This window comes from Callospermophilus lateralis, chromosome 17 (genome assembly GCF_048772815.1).
Source record: "Callospermophilus lateralis isolate mCalLat2 chromosome 17, mCalLat2.hap1, whole genome shotgun sequence".
NCBI classification, from domain to species: domain Eukaryota; kingdom Metazoa; phylum Chordata; class Mammalia; order Rodentia; family Sciuridae; genus Callospermophilus; species Callospermophilus lateralis.
The window spans coordinates 47,610,740-47,629,925 of record NC_135321.1 but is presented as its reverse complement, the minus strand read 5'-3'; the positions used below and the strand labels follow the sequence as shown (position 1 = coordinate 47,629,925).

Below are 19,186 nucleotides of genomic sequence, written 5' to 3'. Positions count from 1 at the left end.
CTGGGTGTATAGTTAAGTATTAGACACTTGATTAAAGAGAAACTAGATTAAATCCCTAAAACCAGTTTAAAAAAAAAATAGTCAAATTGAAGGAGGGACCTACCAAAGAAGGCAAAATAATGTAAACAAAGTTTTATAATGATTTTAACAAAGAAAATTCTACATCATATTAGGAATTATTTTAAAAAGACTCGTAGAAGAGGCAATATTTCTTCCAGGCTTGAAAGGTACAGATATAACTAGAAAGTGTTCCTACAGGTAGGAACAAAATGACTAAAAAAGAAAATTATGAGCCATGCACAAGACAATGATCAGTTCAATTTGGCTTAAAAGAAGGGAATTCATACTAATTTTTAAAAGAAACTTAGAATACACTTTAAAGAAAAGGAAAGGGATCAAGGAATGGAAGGCAGAAAGTGCTGGGAAGTGATATTGGCCAAATTATACTGTTACATTGTGTGCATGTAAGAATACGTATCAACAAATCCCATTATTATGTGCAACAATAATTCACCAATAAAAAAAAATGGGGGAGGAGCCATAATGTGGTGGGTCATAATGCCTAAGAGAAATAGGGGGAAATCAAGGAAGATTCTGAGAGGAAAAAAAAAATGTTATATGACTAGAGTTAAACAAAAATGATGTTACAATATGGGTTTCAATTTCCAATCATAAATTTAATAATATTACAAAACATGCCAAATGTCACTCAAATCTTCATCTCATTAAAATTCAACAGGACAATAAAGAAGACTGTCAGGATTTAAGTTTAAAAGGGACTAGGGTCAATTTATTTCTATGAGCTAAACTATATTGCACACACAACATTTTTGCTGAAATTCAAATAAAATAGCAAAACTCAAGGCATTCAGAGCTAATTAAGTTACAACATGACTTTGGGCAAATACTTATGCTTCTTTCTGCTGTTTCCTCATTTATAAATTAACTGTAATTACCTCATGATTTGTTGGGAGAGGATTAAAATAGTGTGGTAAAAGTAAAACGACTGCATCAGTCCCTAGTAAACAGGAACACCTCAACCAATGTTACCTATTATTATCATTGCTATCATTCCCTAGATGTACAATAAATTAGTATCCACTTATTTACATTTATAAAAGAATTTTTTCTGAGAATTTTAAAACTATGAAAATGTATTAAATATTAACTCATGTTCATTTAACAGTCATGATATCAATCAGCCTACTTAAACATAACTAAATACGATGTTATCTAAATTTAACCATCAAATCCGACATGTTTCTTATCACTCTAATTTTTCCAGATTATAGTTTCCCAATTTTAATGAATTCACTACTAAAAACGAAGCAACTTGTTTATATTACTTTTTCATAATTAAAAAGATGCTATTCAGATAAACAAAAGCCCATGGCATAGTATTTTTTTCCACTACATGGGTACACCAACATACCCCGCTGATCTGACTCATTTCTTATGAGTTTATGCATCTTTAAATCTTTAGATATATTAAAGCAGTATCTACTTCAGGAATATTCTTCTCGTGTCTGCAATATTTAAACTAAATGAATAGAACTGAACTTCCTCAATGTATAATAATACATTAAATAGAAAATGAGCTCTAAACTTTTTTTCTGAATTAAAGAATTTAATATAAGACAGGTTTTAGGGGATGTGGCTCAAGCGGTAGCACGCTCGCCTGGCATGCGTGCGACCCGGGTTCAAGCCTCAGCACCACATACAAACAAACATGTTGTGTCTGCCAATAAGTAAATATTAAAATTTGAAAAAAAAAGAGACAGGTTTTATAAAATAAAATATAAAACTACCTATTTTGATAAATCTTATATCTTAGGATCAATTTTCTTTGATCCAGTGATGATAAAGCAATAGGGATTGACTGGACCACCCAGATCTAAATGAGACATGCAATAGAGACTACACATTCCAAAAGGACCAAATCTCAATGTGACATACCACTATACTCCAAACACATAGCACAGTGCCTGGGGCAAATTAAGTATTTAATAAACATCTATTTTTGAAAGGCTAGAGCAGCTTGAGGAATTGAAACCTCTATTTATAAAACCAAGAGCTTAATGAAAATTATTTTAGTTTTATCAAGTTAAATAAGTTAATATATATATGACACAACACTTGGTTATAACTGACAGATATTAATAGTTAGAGAAGGAGAAAATGCAAGCAATCAGGAGTCAAATGTCATTTATATATTTTAAAATCAACCAAAAGAACTAAACATAAAGTCTAACTTACACTGGGAGGAAAAAAGACTTTACACACACACACACACACACACACACACACACACAAATATGTAGCTTGAGATATGTTTGCTATATACACATAATGTTATTTATGTAAGAAACACTAAAAAGGGCCTGGGGATGTGGCTCAAGCGGTAGCATGCTCGCCTGGCATGCGTGCGGCCCGGGTTCAATCCTCAGCACCACATACAAAGATGTTGTGTCCGCCGAAAACTAGAAAATAAATATTAAAAAATTTCTCTCTCTCTCCCTCTCTTTAAAAAAAAAAAAAAGAAAAGAAAAAAAAAAGAAACACTAAAAAACAAAAGTACTTAATCACTGGAGAATGGCACTGGAAATGGGGTAGGGAGACATGAGGCCTTTCCCCCCTCCATTTTCCACTTTATAATGCTAGTTTAATTTTTCATTTCTAGGTACATACACTCACTCTTTTTATAATTTTTTTCGAAAAGACTAGAGTTGACAAATCAGAAACTTGAAAACCACCTTTAAATTAAAATCTTCTATGGTTTTCTTTTCCTATGCTTTTATTTTCGTCTTCTATGCTTATATTTTTGGTGCTGGAGAGATCAAACCCAGGGCCTTCTGTATGCTAGGCCACTGCTCTACCACTGAGCTATATCCCACACAGTTGAATTAAAATCTTTTTTAAAGGAAAGGAATGTGAAAAGAAAATTTTCTCCACAACAAAAAATAAATTCCCTTAAAAGAACAAGTTAAAAAAGAAGTACTTGTGAAGTACACCCTCAGCGACTTAGCAAGACCCCGTCTCAAAATATAAACTAAAAAGGGCTGGGATGTGGCTCAGTAATAAAGCACCTCTGGGTTAAATTCCTGGTACCCCCGCCACATACACACACACACAAAAAAAAAAAAAAAAAAAGTACTTAAATGCTCCTCCTTGTAGGTCATACAATGATATAGAACTCTTTGGCATTTAATCACTGCCAATTAAGAGGAAAAGAATTCAAAATAAAGAAGTAATAAAACCTGTCTTATATTAAATTCTTTCATTCAGAAAAAAAGTTTAGAGCTCATTTTCTATTTAATGTATTATTATATGTTTTATTCTTATTATTTTTTAAAGAAAATGTTATTGTATTTTTTTATACATTTATTTTATTTATTTTTATGCAGTGCTGAGGATAGAACCCAGTGCATCACACATGCTAGGCAAGCGCTCTGCCACTGAGCTACAATCACAGCCCATAATATCTAATGCTTTAATATCTAAAATTCTGTTTTAAAAAATTAGAAACATGGGCTGGGGTTGTGGCTCAGTGGTAGAGTGTTTGCCTAGCATGCACGAGGCACTGGGTTTGATCCTCAGCACCACATAAATGTAAAATAAAGATACTGTATTCACCTAAAAACTAAAAGAATAAGTATTAAAAAAAATTAGAAACAAAACAAGATTGATTCTGTACCGAGATTCTCACATTGCTTCATAATGTCTAAGTTCCTATACTATTTTCTTGAGCTTTTTTTAGTAAATCAGAGGATGGTTATGGGTGTGATTTTATGAGAAAAACAAAGCTAAATAGAAAGGGATTCCATACTCATAGCAACAGTCTCTCCATATCAATTACATTTAATATACAATTACAAATGCTTTTAAGTTATAAGTCTAAATGTAATGACCATATAGAAAACACTGTTCTCTGTCTCACCCACAGTCATTCTCTCTCCTTTTTGTTTGCATTTTGTTTAGGTGATAACACATGCATTTCCAACAATAAATTATGATTAGTTTAAGTCTGAATTTCTCAACAGGGTTGCTATTGACATTTTCAGTTGGATATTCCTTCTTAGGAAGTGTCTTATACACTGCAGGAAGTTTAGCACCTTTGGCCCTTGCCTATGCAAATGTCAACAGCCTCCAAATAAACATCCTGTTTTCCTACCTTGAGAACCACTGGCATAAAACCAATCATCATTATATTATCTATTTTTGCCAGACTTCTGCTCTCCTAGCTTCTCTTGCAACTAAATTAGTGACTACCACCATTCATTTCTAGATAATGAGACAAAGAAAATTTTATATGGGGGCGTCTAGGAAAATGCTGTCCTTCACTGATAAACAGAAAAGGCCACTTGAAGAAAGAATATTTTCTGAAAAAATTAACAACCATGTTGCTTTGAATCTGGACTGCAGAACTTTAAGGTCCATAACGTTAACAACTATGAACCAGGAAAGTCACCACACTAAGGATGAGAGAACGCTGAATTAGGAATAGCCATCAATGGTCTACAGCCATACCACCCCAAATGCATTGGATCTTGTCTGATCTTGGAGGCTAAGCAAGGTTGGCTTGTTGAGTCCTTGGATGGGAGAAACAGACAGCTCTCATGAGCATGCTGTTGAGTTAAGCTAATAAATGGAACCACTCTAAGACTATACCATTCCAGATTCCCCCCACCTTTGTTGTTATTATTGTTGCTGTTGCTGGGGATTGAACCCAAGGCCTTGTGTATACAAGGCAAGCACTCTACCAACTGAGCTATATCCCCAGCCTCACTATTCCATATTTCTTAAGAAAATAACCATGCTTATGATTTAAGCTACTGTTAAATGAGTATTCTGATAACTGTCCACTGTCCACTAAAAAGTTAAATGTTGTTGGATGTTAACTTACCCAATTCTGTCAGTTAACTGAACTCCTACTATAATTACAATATCTGAATCTATTATAGAAATAATACTTCTCATAAGATATACTTGAGTCAGACAATGTAAAGTCAAACAGGAGAGATTATGATACTTTCTTATTATGTTCATATATTAAGGAATCCTAAACACCTCATTATTAGGATTCATAAATAAATAAAGCATTTTTCAATTGGTAGCAATAATTTACCAATATATTAGAAATACTTTGAGGGCTGAGGCTATAGCTCAGTCGCAGAGCTGACTGAGTACCTCACTTGCCTAGCACATGTGAGGTACTGGGTTCAATCTGCAGCATGGCATAAAAATAAATAAATAAAATAAAGGTATTTTGTTCAGATATAACTAAAAGCTTAAAAAACAGAACTACTTGAGCTGGAGCTGGGGCTCAGCAGTAGCGCACTTGCCTGGCATGTATGAGGGCACTGGGTTCAATTCTCAGCACTACATATAAATAAATAAATAAAAGGTCTACCAACAACTAAAAAAAAAATTTTTTTAAATATTTTATGTGCTATCATTCTCATCTCAAAGTCATTTGCGATGTAGTGAGCAAATGTATTTAGCTCATCAGTATGCTCCTGACTGAAGCACCTGGCTCCCCAACATACACATACAAAGAGGCAGAGAACAAGAGTCTCTTGCTGGGACAAGAAACCAACTGAAATGTTAATGATCGTTAAGGAGGCTAGCATGGCAACCTAAAATCTGAAGGAGTTCCAAACACAAATGTTAATTCCCCACCAACTCTCTCCCAAGGGATATTTATTTGGTGAGTTGGGTCTACTGGAAAGAGATATCTGATATCAACTTCAAGAAATTTAAAAGCAGAAGGTAACCAAAGTTAAAGTTTTGACCCAACTCCGACCCAGTGTAATTCATAATTAGATCTAAGAGATCAGCCCCTCACCATAGTTAATAGAAAAAAGAGATCTTGTGGGTAAGTATAGGATGCTACCTACTTCAATCTTTATTGTTTTCATATACAATGTCCAATGTACCATATAAGCTGACAAAAACAGATAGGAACGTTCTGTATTTTCCAGATGACATATGCCATTCCAGTCAAGTCTTCAGGAAGTTGAGCCAGGCACAGTGGCACAGATAAGCAACCTCAGCAACCTGGGAGGCTGAGGCAGGAGGATAGAAAATTCAAAGTCAGCCTCAACTATTTAAGGAGGCCCTAAGCAACTTAGCAAAACCCGATCTCAAAATAAAAAATATAAAGGGCTGAGGACGACTAGGGTTGTAGCTTAGTGTATAGTGCTTGCCTAGCATGTGTGAAGGAAGCACTGGGTTTGACCATCAGCACCACATAAAAATAAATAAAATAAGGATATTGGGTCAGTCTACATCTAAAAAACATTTTTTTAAAAAAAGGGCTAGTGATGCTGTGTTCAATCCCTGATTCAAATAAATAAATAAATAAATAGATAGATAGATTTTTAAAATATCAGAATGTTATTTTGAGGTTACTGACAAAACTAATTATATAAAGTTTATGTGGAGAGGGAGAAGACCCAGACCAGCCAACATAGTAACTGGGGGAGAATATAATTGAAGGACTGACACTTCTATAAACACTCAACATAGAGTAATCAAGACAGTGTGTGATATAGGTGAAAGAATAAGCAAACAGTTCAATGAACACAAGAAAGCTAAGAAATAGATTCACATAAATATAGTGAACTGATCTTGATATAGGAGCAAACAAAGGTGATACAATGAAGAAGCACTAGAACTGGACATGTACGTTAAAAAAATCTAGACACAGATATGGGACTGGGAATGTATATAGTTCAGTGGTAGAGTACTTGCCTATCCTCACAAGGCCATGGATTCAATTCCCAGTACCAAACATACAAAAAAATGTTAAACAGAGATCTTATATCCTTCATAAAACTTAACTCAAAATGAATCCAAATGTAAAACAAAGAACTATAAAAGTACTAGAAGATATGAGAAGAAAAGGTTTAGATGACTTTGAGATGGCAATGACATTTTAGATAACACCACCAAAGGCCCAATTCATGAGACAAATAATTGATTAACTGAACTTCATTAAAATTTTAAAATTTCTGCTCTGTAAAGCACATTGCCAAAAGATAAGAAAAGCCACAGACTGGGGAAAACCATTCACAAAAGCCATATCTGATAAAGGATGTTATCCAAAATTTACAAAGAGCTGGACACAGTGGCACACATCTGTAATCCCAGTAACTCAGAAGGTTGTGACAGGAGGACTGCAAGTTTGAGGTCAACAAACTAAGTGAGGACCTAAGGAACTTAGCAAGACCTTGCCTCAAAATTAAAAAAACTGCGGTGTGGGGGGAGTGTGGGGGGGTGGCAGCGCTGGGATTGTGGCTCAGCAGTAGAGTGCTTGTCTAGCACATATAAGGCCTTGGGTTCGATCCTCAGCACCACATGAAAATAAATAACATAAAGGTATTGTGGTTCAACTATTTCTAAAAAAATAAATATTAAAAAAAAAAACAGGGCTGGGGATGTGGCTCAAGCAGTAGTGTGTTTGCCTGGCATGCGCGCGGCACTGGGTTCAATCCTCAGCACCACATACAAATAAAGATGTTGTGTCCGCTAAAAACTAAAAAGTAAATATTAAAAATTCTCTCTTTTTAAAATAAATAAATAAATAAAAATAAAAATAAAAAAGGGGTTGGGGATGTGTCTCAATGGTTAAGCAACTGTGGGTTCTATTGCTGGTACCAAAAACAAAAAAATAAAAAACACAAAGAATTCTTAAATCTTAACAGTAAAGAAAATTAACAACTGACTTAAAAAATGGGCAAAAGACCTGGACAACTCACCAAAGAAAATAGATGATAAATAAGTAGTGGAAAAAAATGTTCCATATCACACATCATTAGGGAAATATAAAACAAGAGTAAGTTACTATTGCCCACATATTAGACTGACAAAAACCCACAACACTTTCAACAGCAAATGCTGACAAAGATGTAGATCAAGAGGACTGCTCTGCTTTCGTTCACTGCTGGTGGGTATATGAAACGATATAGTCTCTTAAGAAGACAGACAGGCAGTTTCTTGCAGAACGAAACATATTATTACCATATGATCCTTGGTTATGTACCCAAAGGAGAAGTCCACACCAAAAAACCTATATACAGATGTGTATACAGATATCTTTATTTGTAACTGTTAAAACCTGGAAGCAACCAAGGTGTCCTTCAGCAGGTGAATGGATAAACTGCAGTACATACATCCAGACAATGGAACAGTATGCAATGTTTAAAAAAAAAAAAAAAAAAAAAAAAAGGATTATCAGAGACACAAAGAAACCTTAAAGGAATATTACTACTAAGTGCAAGAAACCAGTCTTAAAAGGCTGTATGATTTCAACTATCTGACATTATGGGAAAGGTAAAACTATAGACACAGTTAAAAGATTAATGGGGTTAAGGAGGTAAGGATTATTAATGGTTTGGACCTGGAACGTCCCCCAACAATGGCTTATGTGTTGAAGGTTTGGTCCCCAATGCAATCATGTAGGTGGATCGTTTAAGAAATGACTGGATCAGTCAAAACAAATCTTTCCTTCTTTAAGTTGTATTTTTCAGGGATTGTGTCACAGTGATGAAAAGCTAACTAATACTCGAAGGGAGGAAGAGGTACAACACAGAGGATTTTTTTAAATAGTGAAACTATTCCCTATGATACTATAATAACAGATATATCATTAAACATTTCTCAAAACCTAAAGAATGTACAAAACCAACTGAGGCCTAATATAAAATATAAACTCTGAGTGATAATGATGTGTCAATCTACACTGACACATTCATCAACTGCAACAAATACACCACTCTAATGGAGTATGTTGATAGTTGGGGAGGCTACTGTTGTCAGGGAACACACAGGAACTCTCTATACTTTCTGCTGAATTTTGCTATAAATTTAAAACAATTCCAAAAAAACTAAAGTCTATTCAAAATGGGGGAGGGGGGGACCACAAAAAAAAAAAAAAACAGGAAATAATGACCCAAAATCAAGAGGAAAGAAAACAGAAATAGGTCAAAGTCAGACTTAGCAGAACAGAAGTTTCAAACTGTTATTATGAGTAAGTTAAAAATCTGTAAAGGAAACAATAAACTTCAGTAGAGAAATTAAAATGCTAAAAGATGTGTTTTTTGTGACAGAAGCATTATTTTCATATATGGAGTAGATTATGGGAATCCTTTCTTTTTTGCTTTTTCATTAGTTACATTTTTTAAAATATCTTTTTAACTTCTTTAGATATACATAACACTAGAGTGTATTTTGACACATATACTCACATGGAATATGACTTACTCTAGTTAGGAACCCATTCTTGTGGTTGTACATAATATGGAGTTACACTGGTGGTATATTCATTCATATATGAACATAGGAAAATTATGTCTAATTTAATTCTTCTGTCTTTCCTATTACCCATTCCCTCTCCCTTCCTTTCACTTCCCTTTGTCTAATCCAATGAACTTCTATTCTTCCCCTCCTCATCCTCCTTTGTTATGGGTTAGCTTCCACGTATCAGAGAGAACATTTGTTTTGGGGGGGACTGGCTTATTTTACTTAGCATGATAGAGATAAGAGAAATAATAACAATTGATAAGAGAAATAATAATATTTCTGATGTGTGTACACACACACACACACACACACACACATATGGTGGGGGTGGAGACAGGGTCTTGCTATATTGTCCAGGATAGTCCTAAACTCCTAAGCTAAGGTGATCCTCCTGCTTCAATCTTGCAAGCAGCTGGAACTATAGACATGTACCAGAAAGCCAAGCTAACTTCTTTCATCTCAATAAGAAAAAAGTTAAAACTACTTTGACTATTTTTCTAAATGAAGCATGAACTACTTCAGCACATAAAATCAATAATTAGGTATATAACTTCATGTGCAAACAGTTAATAAACCTCTAATTGCCAAAATAAATTCAAATTTGAACTATTTTACTAATAATTTAGACTAAGCATAACTTTTATAAAATATACACAATTGGTTCCTTCCACACAGAAAGATGTTTATAGTATAATTAATTTCCAAAGATTTGAAATCATCAAATATTCAAGTTGGCAAAGTCTACAGAAATTATCTGGTTTACTATCATTTTCAGAGAAGATAACTGAGGCATAACTCTCATTTCGGGGCAGAACAAAGTTTGTTCTTTAATTGTGCATGTATCTATTGAGCCCTTACTGCTCACTGGCAGGCACACCTTAGCATGATGAATAGATTATCATGGGCTCTGCTTCATCAAGCTGCTACTTCAGTAGAGTATGCACATAACAAACTTTCAGAACACAAAAGTAATCTTTAAAAAATAACAATAAAACAAATGATGCTGTAAGAATAAAATGAAAATTTCAGAGCCAAGAATGTGAAGATGGGTCTTCTGAGTTTCTAAGAGTTCCTGATAGGTTCCTGGCCTGACAACAAATAAGTCTTCTTTCTCATTACAGCTTTAGGAAACAATACCTTAGTTTGTGAAGGAAACTTAAGTAACTCTTAGGTCTAAACCCAAGTTTAGCCTCTCAGTGAGGCATGAAGAAGCTACTTCATAAATAGTGTTTATTAAGTAAAAAAAAAAAAAAAATTCAGTTTCCTTAAAGCCAGGTATAGGATCGCATACCTATAGTCCTAGCTACTTGGCAGGCTAAGGCAAGAGAATCACTACAGCCCAGGAGTTTGGTACTGAGTCAGCCATCCTGGGCAATATAGAGATACCCTGTCTCTTAAAAAGAAAAAAGTAATAATTATTTCCCTAAATGGGGTCAATGAGGCAGATAGAAAAGAAGGAATCAAGATACTATGTACCTATTTTCCCCTAATCCCAAACCAACAAGAAAGAGATAAGGAAAAGAAAAAACAAATACTTTAGTCAACCAAAATCATACTCGGTGGGCATCAATTTCTCTATGACTACTTTATGTATCTATTTATTGGTACATGAAATTTAACCACTAAACCACATCCCTAGCTCATTTTTATTTTATATTTTGAGACAAGGTCTAACTTACTAGGGTTTCTCTGTGCTCAGCAGACTACACAATTTTAATATTATAGTTTAACTTTTTAAAAATAGGATATTAGGGGCTGGGGAAGTGGCTCAAGTGGTAGCACGCTCACCTAGCATGTGTGAGGCACTCGGTTCAATTCTCAGCACCACATAAAAACAAAATAAAGATATTGTGTCCACCTAAAACTAAAAAATAAATATTTAAAAAACCAAAACATAAAAATAGGATATTAGCCATTCCTAATTGCCATATGATTATTACTTGTCTAGGGGGACTTTTTTTTTTTTTTTTTTTTTTTTTTTTTTTTAGTTATCGGCAGACACAACATCTTTGTTGGTATGTGGTGCTGGGGATCGAACCCGGGCCGCACGCATGCCAGACGAGCGCGCCACCACTTGAGCCACATCCCCAGCCCCTAGGGGGACGTTTTATCCTAAGGAAAAGGTGTTTATTTTCTAAAGCATATTAAGATTAAAATTTTTAAAGTAACACTATTTTTCTAATTTATTCTATTTTTTAAATACTCTCAAGTAGATTTCCAGTTCCTGACCACTATCCATTAACATGAACTGAAGCTAGGGCAACAAATGACTTTTTTTAAATTTGCTTTTCACCAAAAAACATAACAGATAAAATGTTTTTGTCAGCATCTTACAAGTGCTTAACATCTGTATAAAGCATAATACAAGGTGCTCAATAAATGTTTTAATGTCACAACCTAAAATACAGAGCTGTGATCACAACAGATCATCATTAAGATACTTTTAGACTCTCTAAACATATAAAAAGAATTCTACAACACTTTGGAAATAGTCCCTACTCAGATTCTATGTATACCTACATTTGAAAACAGCAAAAGGTAAGAATAGTGATCTTGATGTTAGCAAAGAATGACCAACTGCTAAACTCAATTCCTTCTCTTGAGCTTACTTCAAAATTAAATAAAGTAACCCATAGCTCTGTCCCATCAAGGAGGATATGAGGAGGAGTCAACTGGGACACTGACCCCTAGATGTCTACAGTGCTTTGTAGCCTTATAACAGAGTCAGAATTTGCTTAGAAGGTGATAGCTACACTTTGTCAAATCAAGAAACTGATTTAATTTCTTCTTGCACATTGGAAGAGTATAGACCTATTTTCTAGTTGATTTCTTTATGGTTCCCTCAGAAATTAAGAATTTTCCTAGGGAAGAATAAGTCTTTGAAACATAATTTTACAAATATTTAGGAAACTAAGTGATCATCAGAATGCAGACTGAACAGAAATGACATCTGCCAGGTTCATGTATATAAAATAACCTAAAAGGTAATTCTGCCCTTAAGTATTCTATAATTTAGCTACCTGATAGAACCATTTTTTTTCTTTTCAAGATACAAGATATTATTAGTCAAATCGAGAAAGTACAAATTTCAAATGGCAAATCAAATGTTTTATATCCACACACACACTGTATTTTATTTAGTGAAGCAACAGGAGAATGTGTATGGAAAAGGAAAATGAAATAAGAAATGCAAGGAATGACCGCAGTAGGGAAACCAAAAAAAAAAAAAAAAAAGGAAAACCTCACCTATTCTCAGTAGAAAAAACTAGAGAAATCAAATAAAGAATACAAAACCTTCAACCAAAGTTAAGCATATGAATGTAACTAAGGCCAATAAAGACATTTAAATAATTTAACATCTGATAACTATAATAAAGGCATATATGGAATGAATTGGTGATCTCAGTTCAGATATCCTGGAGGTCTTATTAATGTGAGTGTACAGTACTGAAGGTAACATGTATAAAATAAAAACAGATTCCATTTCAGATACGGGTAAACAGCAATTATATTAAATTACTATTTTCACAAGATATCTGAAATGGTTCAAAACTGCTAAAAATTTTTGCTATTTCCAGAAACAAACATTAATAATACCCATTTATGATTCAAAGGCATTTACATTAAAAAAACATTTACACTAAGTTATATTTATTCCAAAACATATTTGCTTTGTGGAACTGTAATATACTTGAATTTTTTGCTTTTAATTATCAAAGAAAAACTCTTATGACAGCAAGATAAAGGAAATCCCCAAATTACCTATTTGACATGATATATATTACTATCAGCTCCCAAATACAAAGTTACACCAATCTGTGTGAATATTAAATAGGTTTATTAACAATAATAATTATTAAAATCAAAGGAAACTCTAAAGAAACATACTCAAGTTAAATAATATTATTTCTTAGAAAAGATACAATAACTTTTAGAAAAGCAACATAAATTAAAAATGCCAAGATAGAAACCAGTCAGAATAAATTACCTGGTTTTTATATTTGTTTTAGTTTTAAAATAAGCCAGTATACACCATGTGCTTTATATAATAATTTCCTAAAATCAGAAACTTTTCAACGATTTGACAATTCATCTCACTAAGATCCTGACCCAATTATCTGATTTTAACATTTTAGAATTCACAAATTCCACTTACCACATATTTTACAGCACTTATAAATTGGTTGTGGAAAAGCAGATGCTGAGTTTCATCTTCTGGATTTGAAGCTGTGTAAAGCATTCCACAAACATTACAGGACATTGCTCCAAATCTTTTTTGTCCTGCATCCTATTTACAAAAAACAAACAAAAGGTTTTCTTTCTTCCCAAAAGAATTATTCTAAAACATGACCCTGGAAAGCTATAACGTGAACATAAAGTAAAAAGGACTTATCTATAACGAGTAGCATCCAATGTTGATTATAAACATTTAGATGTTAAAGTACAAAATCTGTATGCAATTTTATTAAGAAATACCCATTTTAATAACCTGATCACTCCTTCCACAGCATATAACAACCATTTAAGGAACTAAGAAATTTCTTTCTTCTTTTTTTTTGTTTTGACTCTACTGGGGATGAAGCCCAGGAACTTCCATACATTAGGCAAGCACCTTACCACTAAGCTATCTCCCCAAAAGAGAAATATCTTTAACATTACAAACTCAGGGAAAAAATCGAAATAACCAATACTCTAAAAATAAGAATATAAACTTCATATTTGAAATAATCATACTTCCAGAGTTTAGAGGAAATAGTGTTTTATAAGCTATATATCTTTTAATGTCTTAAAGTCTGTTTTAATAGTTTATAGCTTACTTAAAAATATGTAGTTTATTTAAAAAAAATATTTTTATGTCACCAGAAATTCTTAAGGTTTTTTTGTCATTTCTATATTAAATAAGCACAAAAAAACTGATTACAATTATTCTATACTCAAGTAATTTACCTCATGCTGCATAACAATTCTTATCCTTATTCAACAACAAAAAAAATTTAGTAACATAACCTAACTTCAAGAGTAAATTAAAAGGGCATAATGCCTTTACTCTTTTCGCTTATAATTGTGCATTTAGATTAAACTTATTACTCAAAAGAACAGGATCTAAGATAACAGTATCTCTAGTGACTTGTGATTCAAAAAGCAGAGAAATATCAAATGGTAAATAAAAGATCACTTATAAAACTAAAGGGAAGCTGGGAACTTATAGTTCCAGCTACTCAATAGGCTGATGCTGGCGTAAGATCCTTCAGTTCAAGACCAGTATGGTCAATAGATCTGGCAATTCATCAACAGAACCCTGGGGGGTGATGGGACACTTCATTCTAAAGAATTCAAACTACTAACAAAATGTTATCTGAAATAAATTTCAGGTAGTTTAAAAAAAATATTGTAGCTGTGAAAAATATAAATAAAATTTACCATCTTAACCAATTTTAAGTATACAGCTTGGTATGTTAAGTACATTCACATTGTTGTGAAACCCATCTTCATTTTACAAAAGTGAAATTCTATACCCACAACAATTCGCATTCTCCTCTCCCTCCCAGACCCTAGCAACCACCATTCTACTTTCTATGTCTGAATTTAACTATTCTAGGCACCTCACATAAGCAAAATCACACAATATTTGTCATTTTGTGACTTATTTCACTAAGCTAATATTCTCAAGGTTCATCCATATTGTATCAAATGTTAGGATCACCTTCCTTTTTAAGGTTATTGAATTATATTCCCTTGTAATATATAAAATTTTGTTCATACATTCACCTATCAATGAAAACTTGGTTTGACCTTTTCACTATTGTTGGTAATGAACATGGAGGTACAGGCACTTATCAGAATAATAAGAAAGCACTTCTGCCTCAGTTTCCTCATTGATAAAATGGGAGATAATACAAGCATCTGTCCCATACTTTTCTTATAAGACTTAGTTAATTTGAAAGAAGCAAATACAACAACATATTCAAAAACTATCACTAGTACTAAGGATTGAAACTGATATATTATGTGCATGTGTGAAACAGGCTACAATGAAACACACTATTCTGTGTAATTATAATGCATCAATTAAAAAATGCAAAGAAAAAAATATTAGCTGGGGTCACCATCATCAACACCATCATTTTCAACTCTCGACCAGCACTACTACCAACAAAAATGTGATTCAAAAGTGTAATTTTACATTTCAAGTAGCCAGGTTAAAGAATGCAAAAGAAACATAACACATACTTAATATTTTTAAAAACCTAAGAGTAAAATACTTCACATTCTCTTTAATTTCTTTGAGACAAAGGATGCATTTTTTTACACTTAAAGCAAATCTCAATTCTGATAAGCTACATACACTTCAAGTATCCAAAAGCCAGACATGGCTACCATACTGGAGCAAACCTAGATTGTAAATCTAGATTGTTTGTTACCACACTGATTTGACAATAGAAATAGTACATGATAAAAACAAGATTTGGGGGGCTGGGGTTGTAGCTCACTGGCGAACGCCTGCCTCACTTGCGTGAGGCACTGGGTTCGATCCTCAGCACTACATAAAAAATAAATAAAACAACGATACTTTAAAAAAGAACACAAAACAAGATTTCCTTTCACTGTGCCTTCTGAAAAATTTTTAAATAATTTCACAAAATTCTTGGAAATTTATTCTTTTAAAAATTACAATCCATCATCTAGTTTCAAAAAATCCTTTGATTACACTGTCTGAAACTACATTAAGTGTTCCTCTTATTTGGAGTCCTTCCATTTTTTTAACACTGTTCTCAGTCATTCAAATTAGGTGTTCAATCAATCAAAAAATATCTCCCATTTTTTTTCACCTTGCCACCAAACTATACAATACTTATGTTCTATTTCAAATTAACTATTGATTTATCCTTCCGTAAACTTCAATTGTGAAATAATAATTATACTATACTTAAATTATTTTAATGTTTAAATCAACTATTGAGAAAAGGTAGTGATCAAATGACACATCCAAGAAAGTGACAGGTGTGAAATAAAGCATCATAACTTCTTATAAATTAAATTAGAAGTAATGGAAACAGAATTATTACTATTTGCTACAGAATGGACTATTTATTTTTGGCAGGGAGGGTTACAATAATGCCAGGAAGGGTTTCCACGATGAAGCCTTTTAATGATGAAAAAAATCTTTGGAAAAAAGGGAACAAATTAAATCTTTAATACCTTCCCTAAATAGAATACTCACAATACTACTTAACCAAAAAAGGTCAAGTTGTGTACTTACTATAACCAACTGTTTTTCATCAGCTTTTTCTGTTTCTTTCAATTTCAAGTCCTTTGGAATTGTTATCTCCAAATGGGAATTACACTTATGCCAAGAATGATTTGGTGGTATCTCCCTTAAAAAAAAAACAAACTATTGAATGTTATAGATCTTCATCATTTCAAATCACTGAAAATAAAACATTTTCTATGCAACAGTGATAAATTTCAACTTCAAGGGGAAAAAGATAATCTTTTAAAAATCAAGGCCTCACCAGATGCAGACTCATGACCTTGATCCTCCCAGCCATCAGATCTAAAGTTCAATAAATCTTTATTTATAAAGGAAAAAAAAAAAAAAAAACAAGGAAAGGGTTGGAGGTATAGTTCATCAGTAGAGCACATGTTAAGGATGCACAAGGCCCTAGTATCAACTGGAATAATAGCTAAAATATGGAACCAACTTATGTGTCCATCAGTGGAACAACGGATAAAGAAAATGTGGTATACATACACAAAGAATGATTCATCCATAAAAAAGGACAAAATTCTTTCATTTACAGCAAGATGGCTGTTAAATGAAATAAAAAGCACAGTAAAGAGAAATATCATATGAAATCATTTATATGTGGAAGCTAAAAAAAAAAAAATACATAAATAAAATAGTGGTTACCAGAGACTAGGATGGAGAAAAAGAAGAGGATGGTTAATAGGTACAGGGGTGCAGCAACTGAATAGAAGAATGACTTCTAATGTTTATAGCATATAGGGTAACTGTGGTTGACAACAAGTATCTTTTTCTAAACAGCTACAAGAAGGATTTGAATGTTCCCAACACAAAGAAATGATATATGTTTGAGGAGACAAGTGTGTCAATTACCCTGATGTGATCATTACATTTGACATAGTATTGAAAGATCTCACTATACTCCATAAATATGCCCAATTATTAAGTGCTAATTAAAATTTTAAAAAATCAAAAGAACTAATTTTCAACAAAAAACTGCAGCACCTACTAAAGTCTGAATGCTTTAAGTTTTATAGTTTTACCCACCTGAGTCAATTTATTTGCCCTAACTAATATTTGTTGGTAATTCAGAAGACCTACAAGGATTTGCTTAATTTCAATAAAGAGAGAACAAAATGCTGTTTCACTTATTTAAACTAAAGGTCAATAATACTCAGTGTTTCCAGGAGTGTGGGGAAAGAGGATTCTTAAACAATGTTGCTGGGAGTACAAACTGGAACCATTTTGGAGGAAAATCGGGCAATGCAAATAAGTCCTATAGTTTTGAATTTATCCTACAGAACAAATCACAGAAGCAAAAAAGGTAAGTTTTTATTGTAGAGCTTTTTTTTTCTATTTTAATAGAATGAGCTAGAAACAACTAAAATCTCCATAGAGAGTAGTTAAATAAAAAGAAAATTCACATAGTGAAACTAAAAACAAAATTTTTAAAAATTAGGTTGGAAGGTAGAAAAGATGCTGATAACATTAACTAAAAGAAACAATTAGCCAGGTGAAATGGTGCAGCACACCTGTCATCCCAGAAGCTGTGGAGGCTAAGACAGGAGGATCTCGAATTCAAAGCCAGCCTCAGCAGCGATGCCCTAAGCAACTCAGCAAGACCCTGTCTCTAAATAAAAATATAAAAAAGGGCTGTAGATGTGGCTTGGTGGTTAAACATTCCTGGGTTCAATACCTGGTACCAAAAAACAAAATACAACAATAACTATTTTAATTATGAGTAGAGGACTGAGGTTGTAACTCAAAGGCAGAAAGGTTGCCTAGCATGCACTAGGCCCTGATTTTGATTCCCAGCACTTGGGGGTTGGGGAGTACAAACACAGAAAAAAGTATATAAAAAAAAAGAAGCAAATTTGTGCCAGGTGCAGTGGTACATGCCTGTAATCCCAGCAACCTGGGAAGGTGAAGCAAAAGGATCACAAGTTCAAGGTCAGTCTGGGCAACTTTCTGAGACCCAGCCCAAAATAAAAAAGGACTACAGATGTAGCTCAGTGGTAAAGTACCCTTGGGTTCAATCCCCTATTTTAAAAAAAAAAGGGGGGGGGGGCTAACATAAATTTTTAGGGGAAAATCCCCTAAACTCAAAATTCTGAAGTAGGAAGTCTTTAAGTTTTCAAATTTACCCCTAAATTAAACAAATACCTTACCTGTTATCACTGTTCTTAGATGTTTGATTATTGAGTATACTGTGTTGTTTGGGAGCTGAGCCTGTAATTACAAAAAAAAAACAAACAAACAAACAAAAAAACTGGGTTATTTACTAAACTTTTTAACAGCACTAGTAATGCTTGACATACTTATCCATAAAGCAGTTAGTGCATTGAAATTTTCTTTATTTTTTAAGAAACATTTGATAATATTAGAACTCCCTTCTTATTTCTAACACTTCAGAGAAGAGGTAGAAAGGCTGTCTCAGACTATAGGGCTGCTAAGAGATATAATGGTAGGTTAATACTTTGCTTCTAATTTCACCAAATATTACTAGCACTGAACAATAAAGAAAATAGTTTCAAAGCCTGCACAATCATAATAAACTCTAAGAAGAAATAAATGGAAACATTTCTTATTTAAAAAACTATGGTCTCTAGAATTCTTACCATATAAATAACTAAATGT

The 19,186-nt window shown here is 33.2% G+C and overlaps 1 protein-coding gene across 5 annotated transcripts in view; it reads right to left on the bottom strand.

Annotated features, from left to right (window-relative positions):
• Esco1 (establishment of sister chromatid cohesion N-acetyltransferase 1) overlaps positions 1–19,186 on the bottom strand; it is a 75,985-nt gene that overhangs the window by 20,626 nt on the left and 36,173 nt on the right. For all 5 annotated transcript variants that reach the window (XR_013089055.2, XR_013089058.2, XR_013089056.2 and 2 more), the window contains exons 6-8: positions 18,718–18,778; positions 16,565–16,679; positions 13,460–13,591 (exon numbers count right to left, since the gene is read on the bottom strand). Coding sequence is in view for 2 of the 5 variants with exons in the window: in XM_076837097.2 (XP_076693212.2) it covers positions 13,460–13,591; positions 16,565–16,679; positions 18,718–18,778 (308 nt within the window). In the remaining 3 variants the exon portion in view is untranslated. The remainder of the gene's footprint in view (positions 1–13,459; positions 13,592–16,564; positions 16,680–18,717; positions 18,779–19,186) is intronic.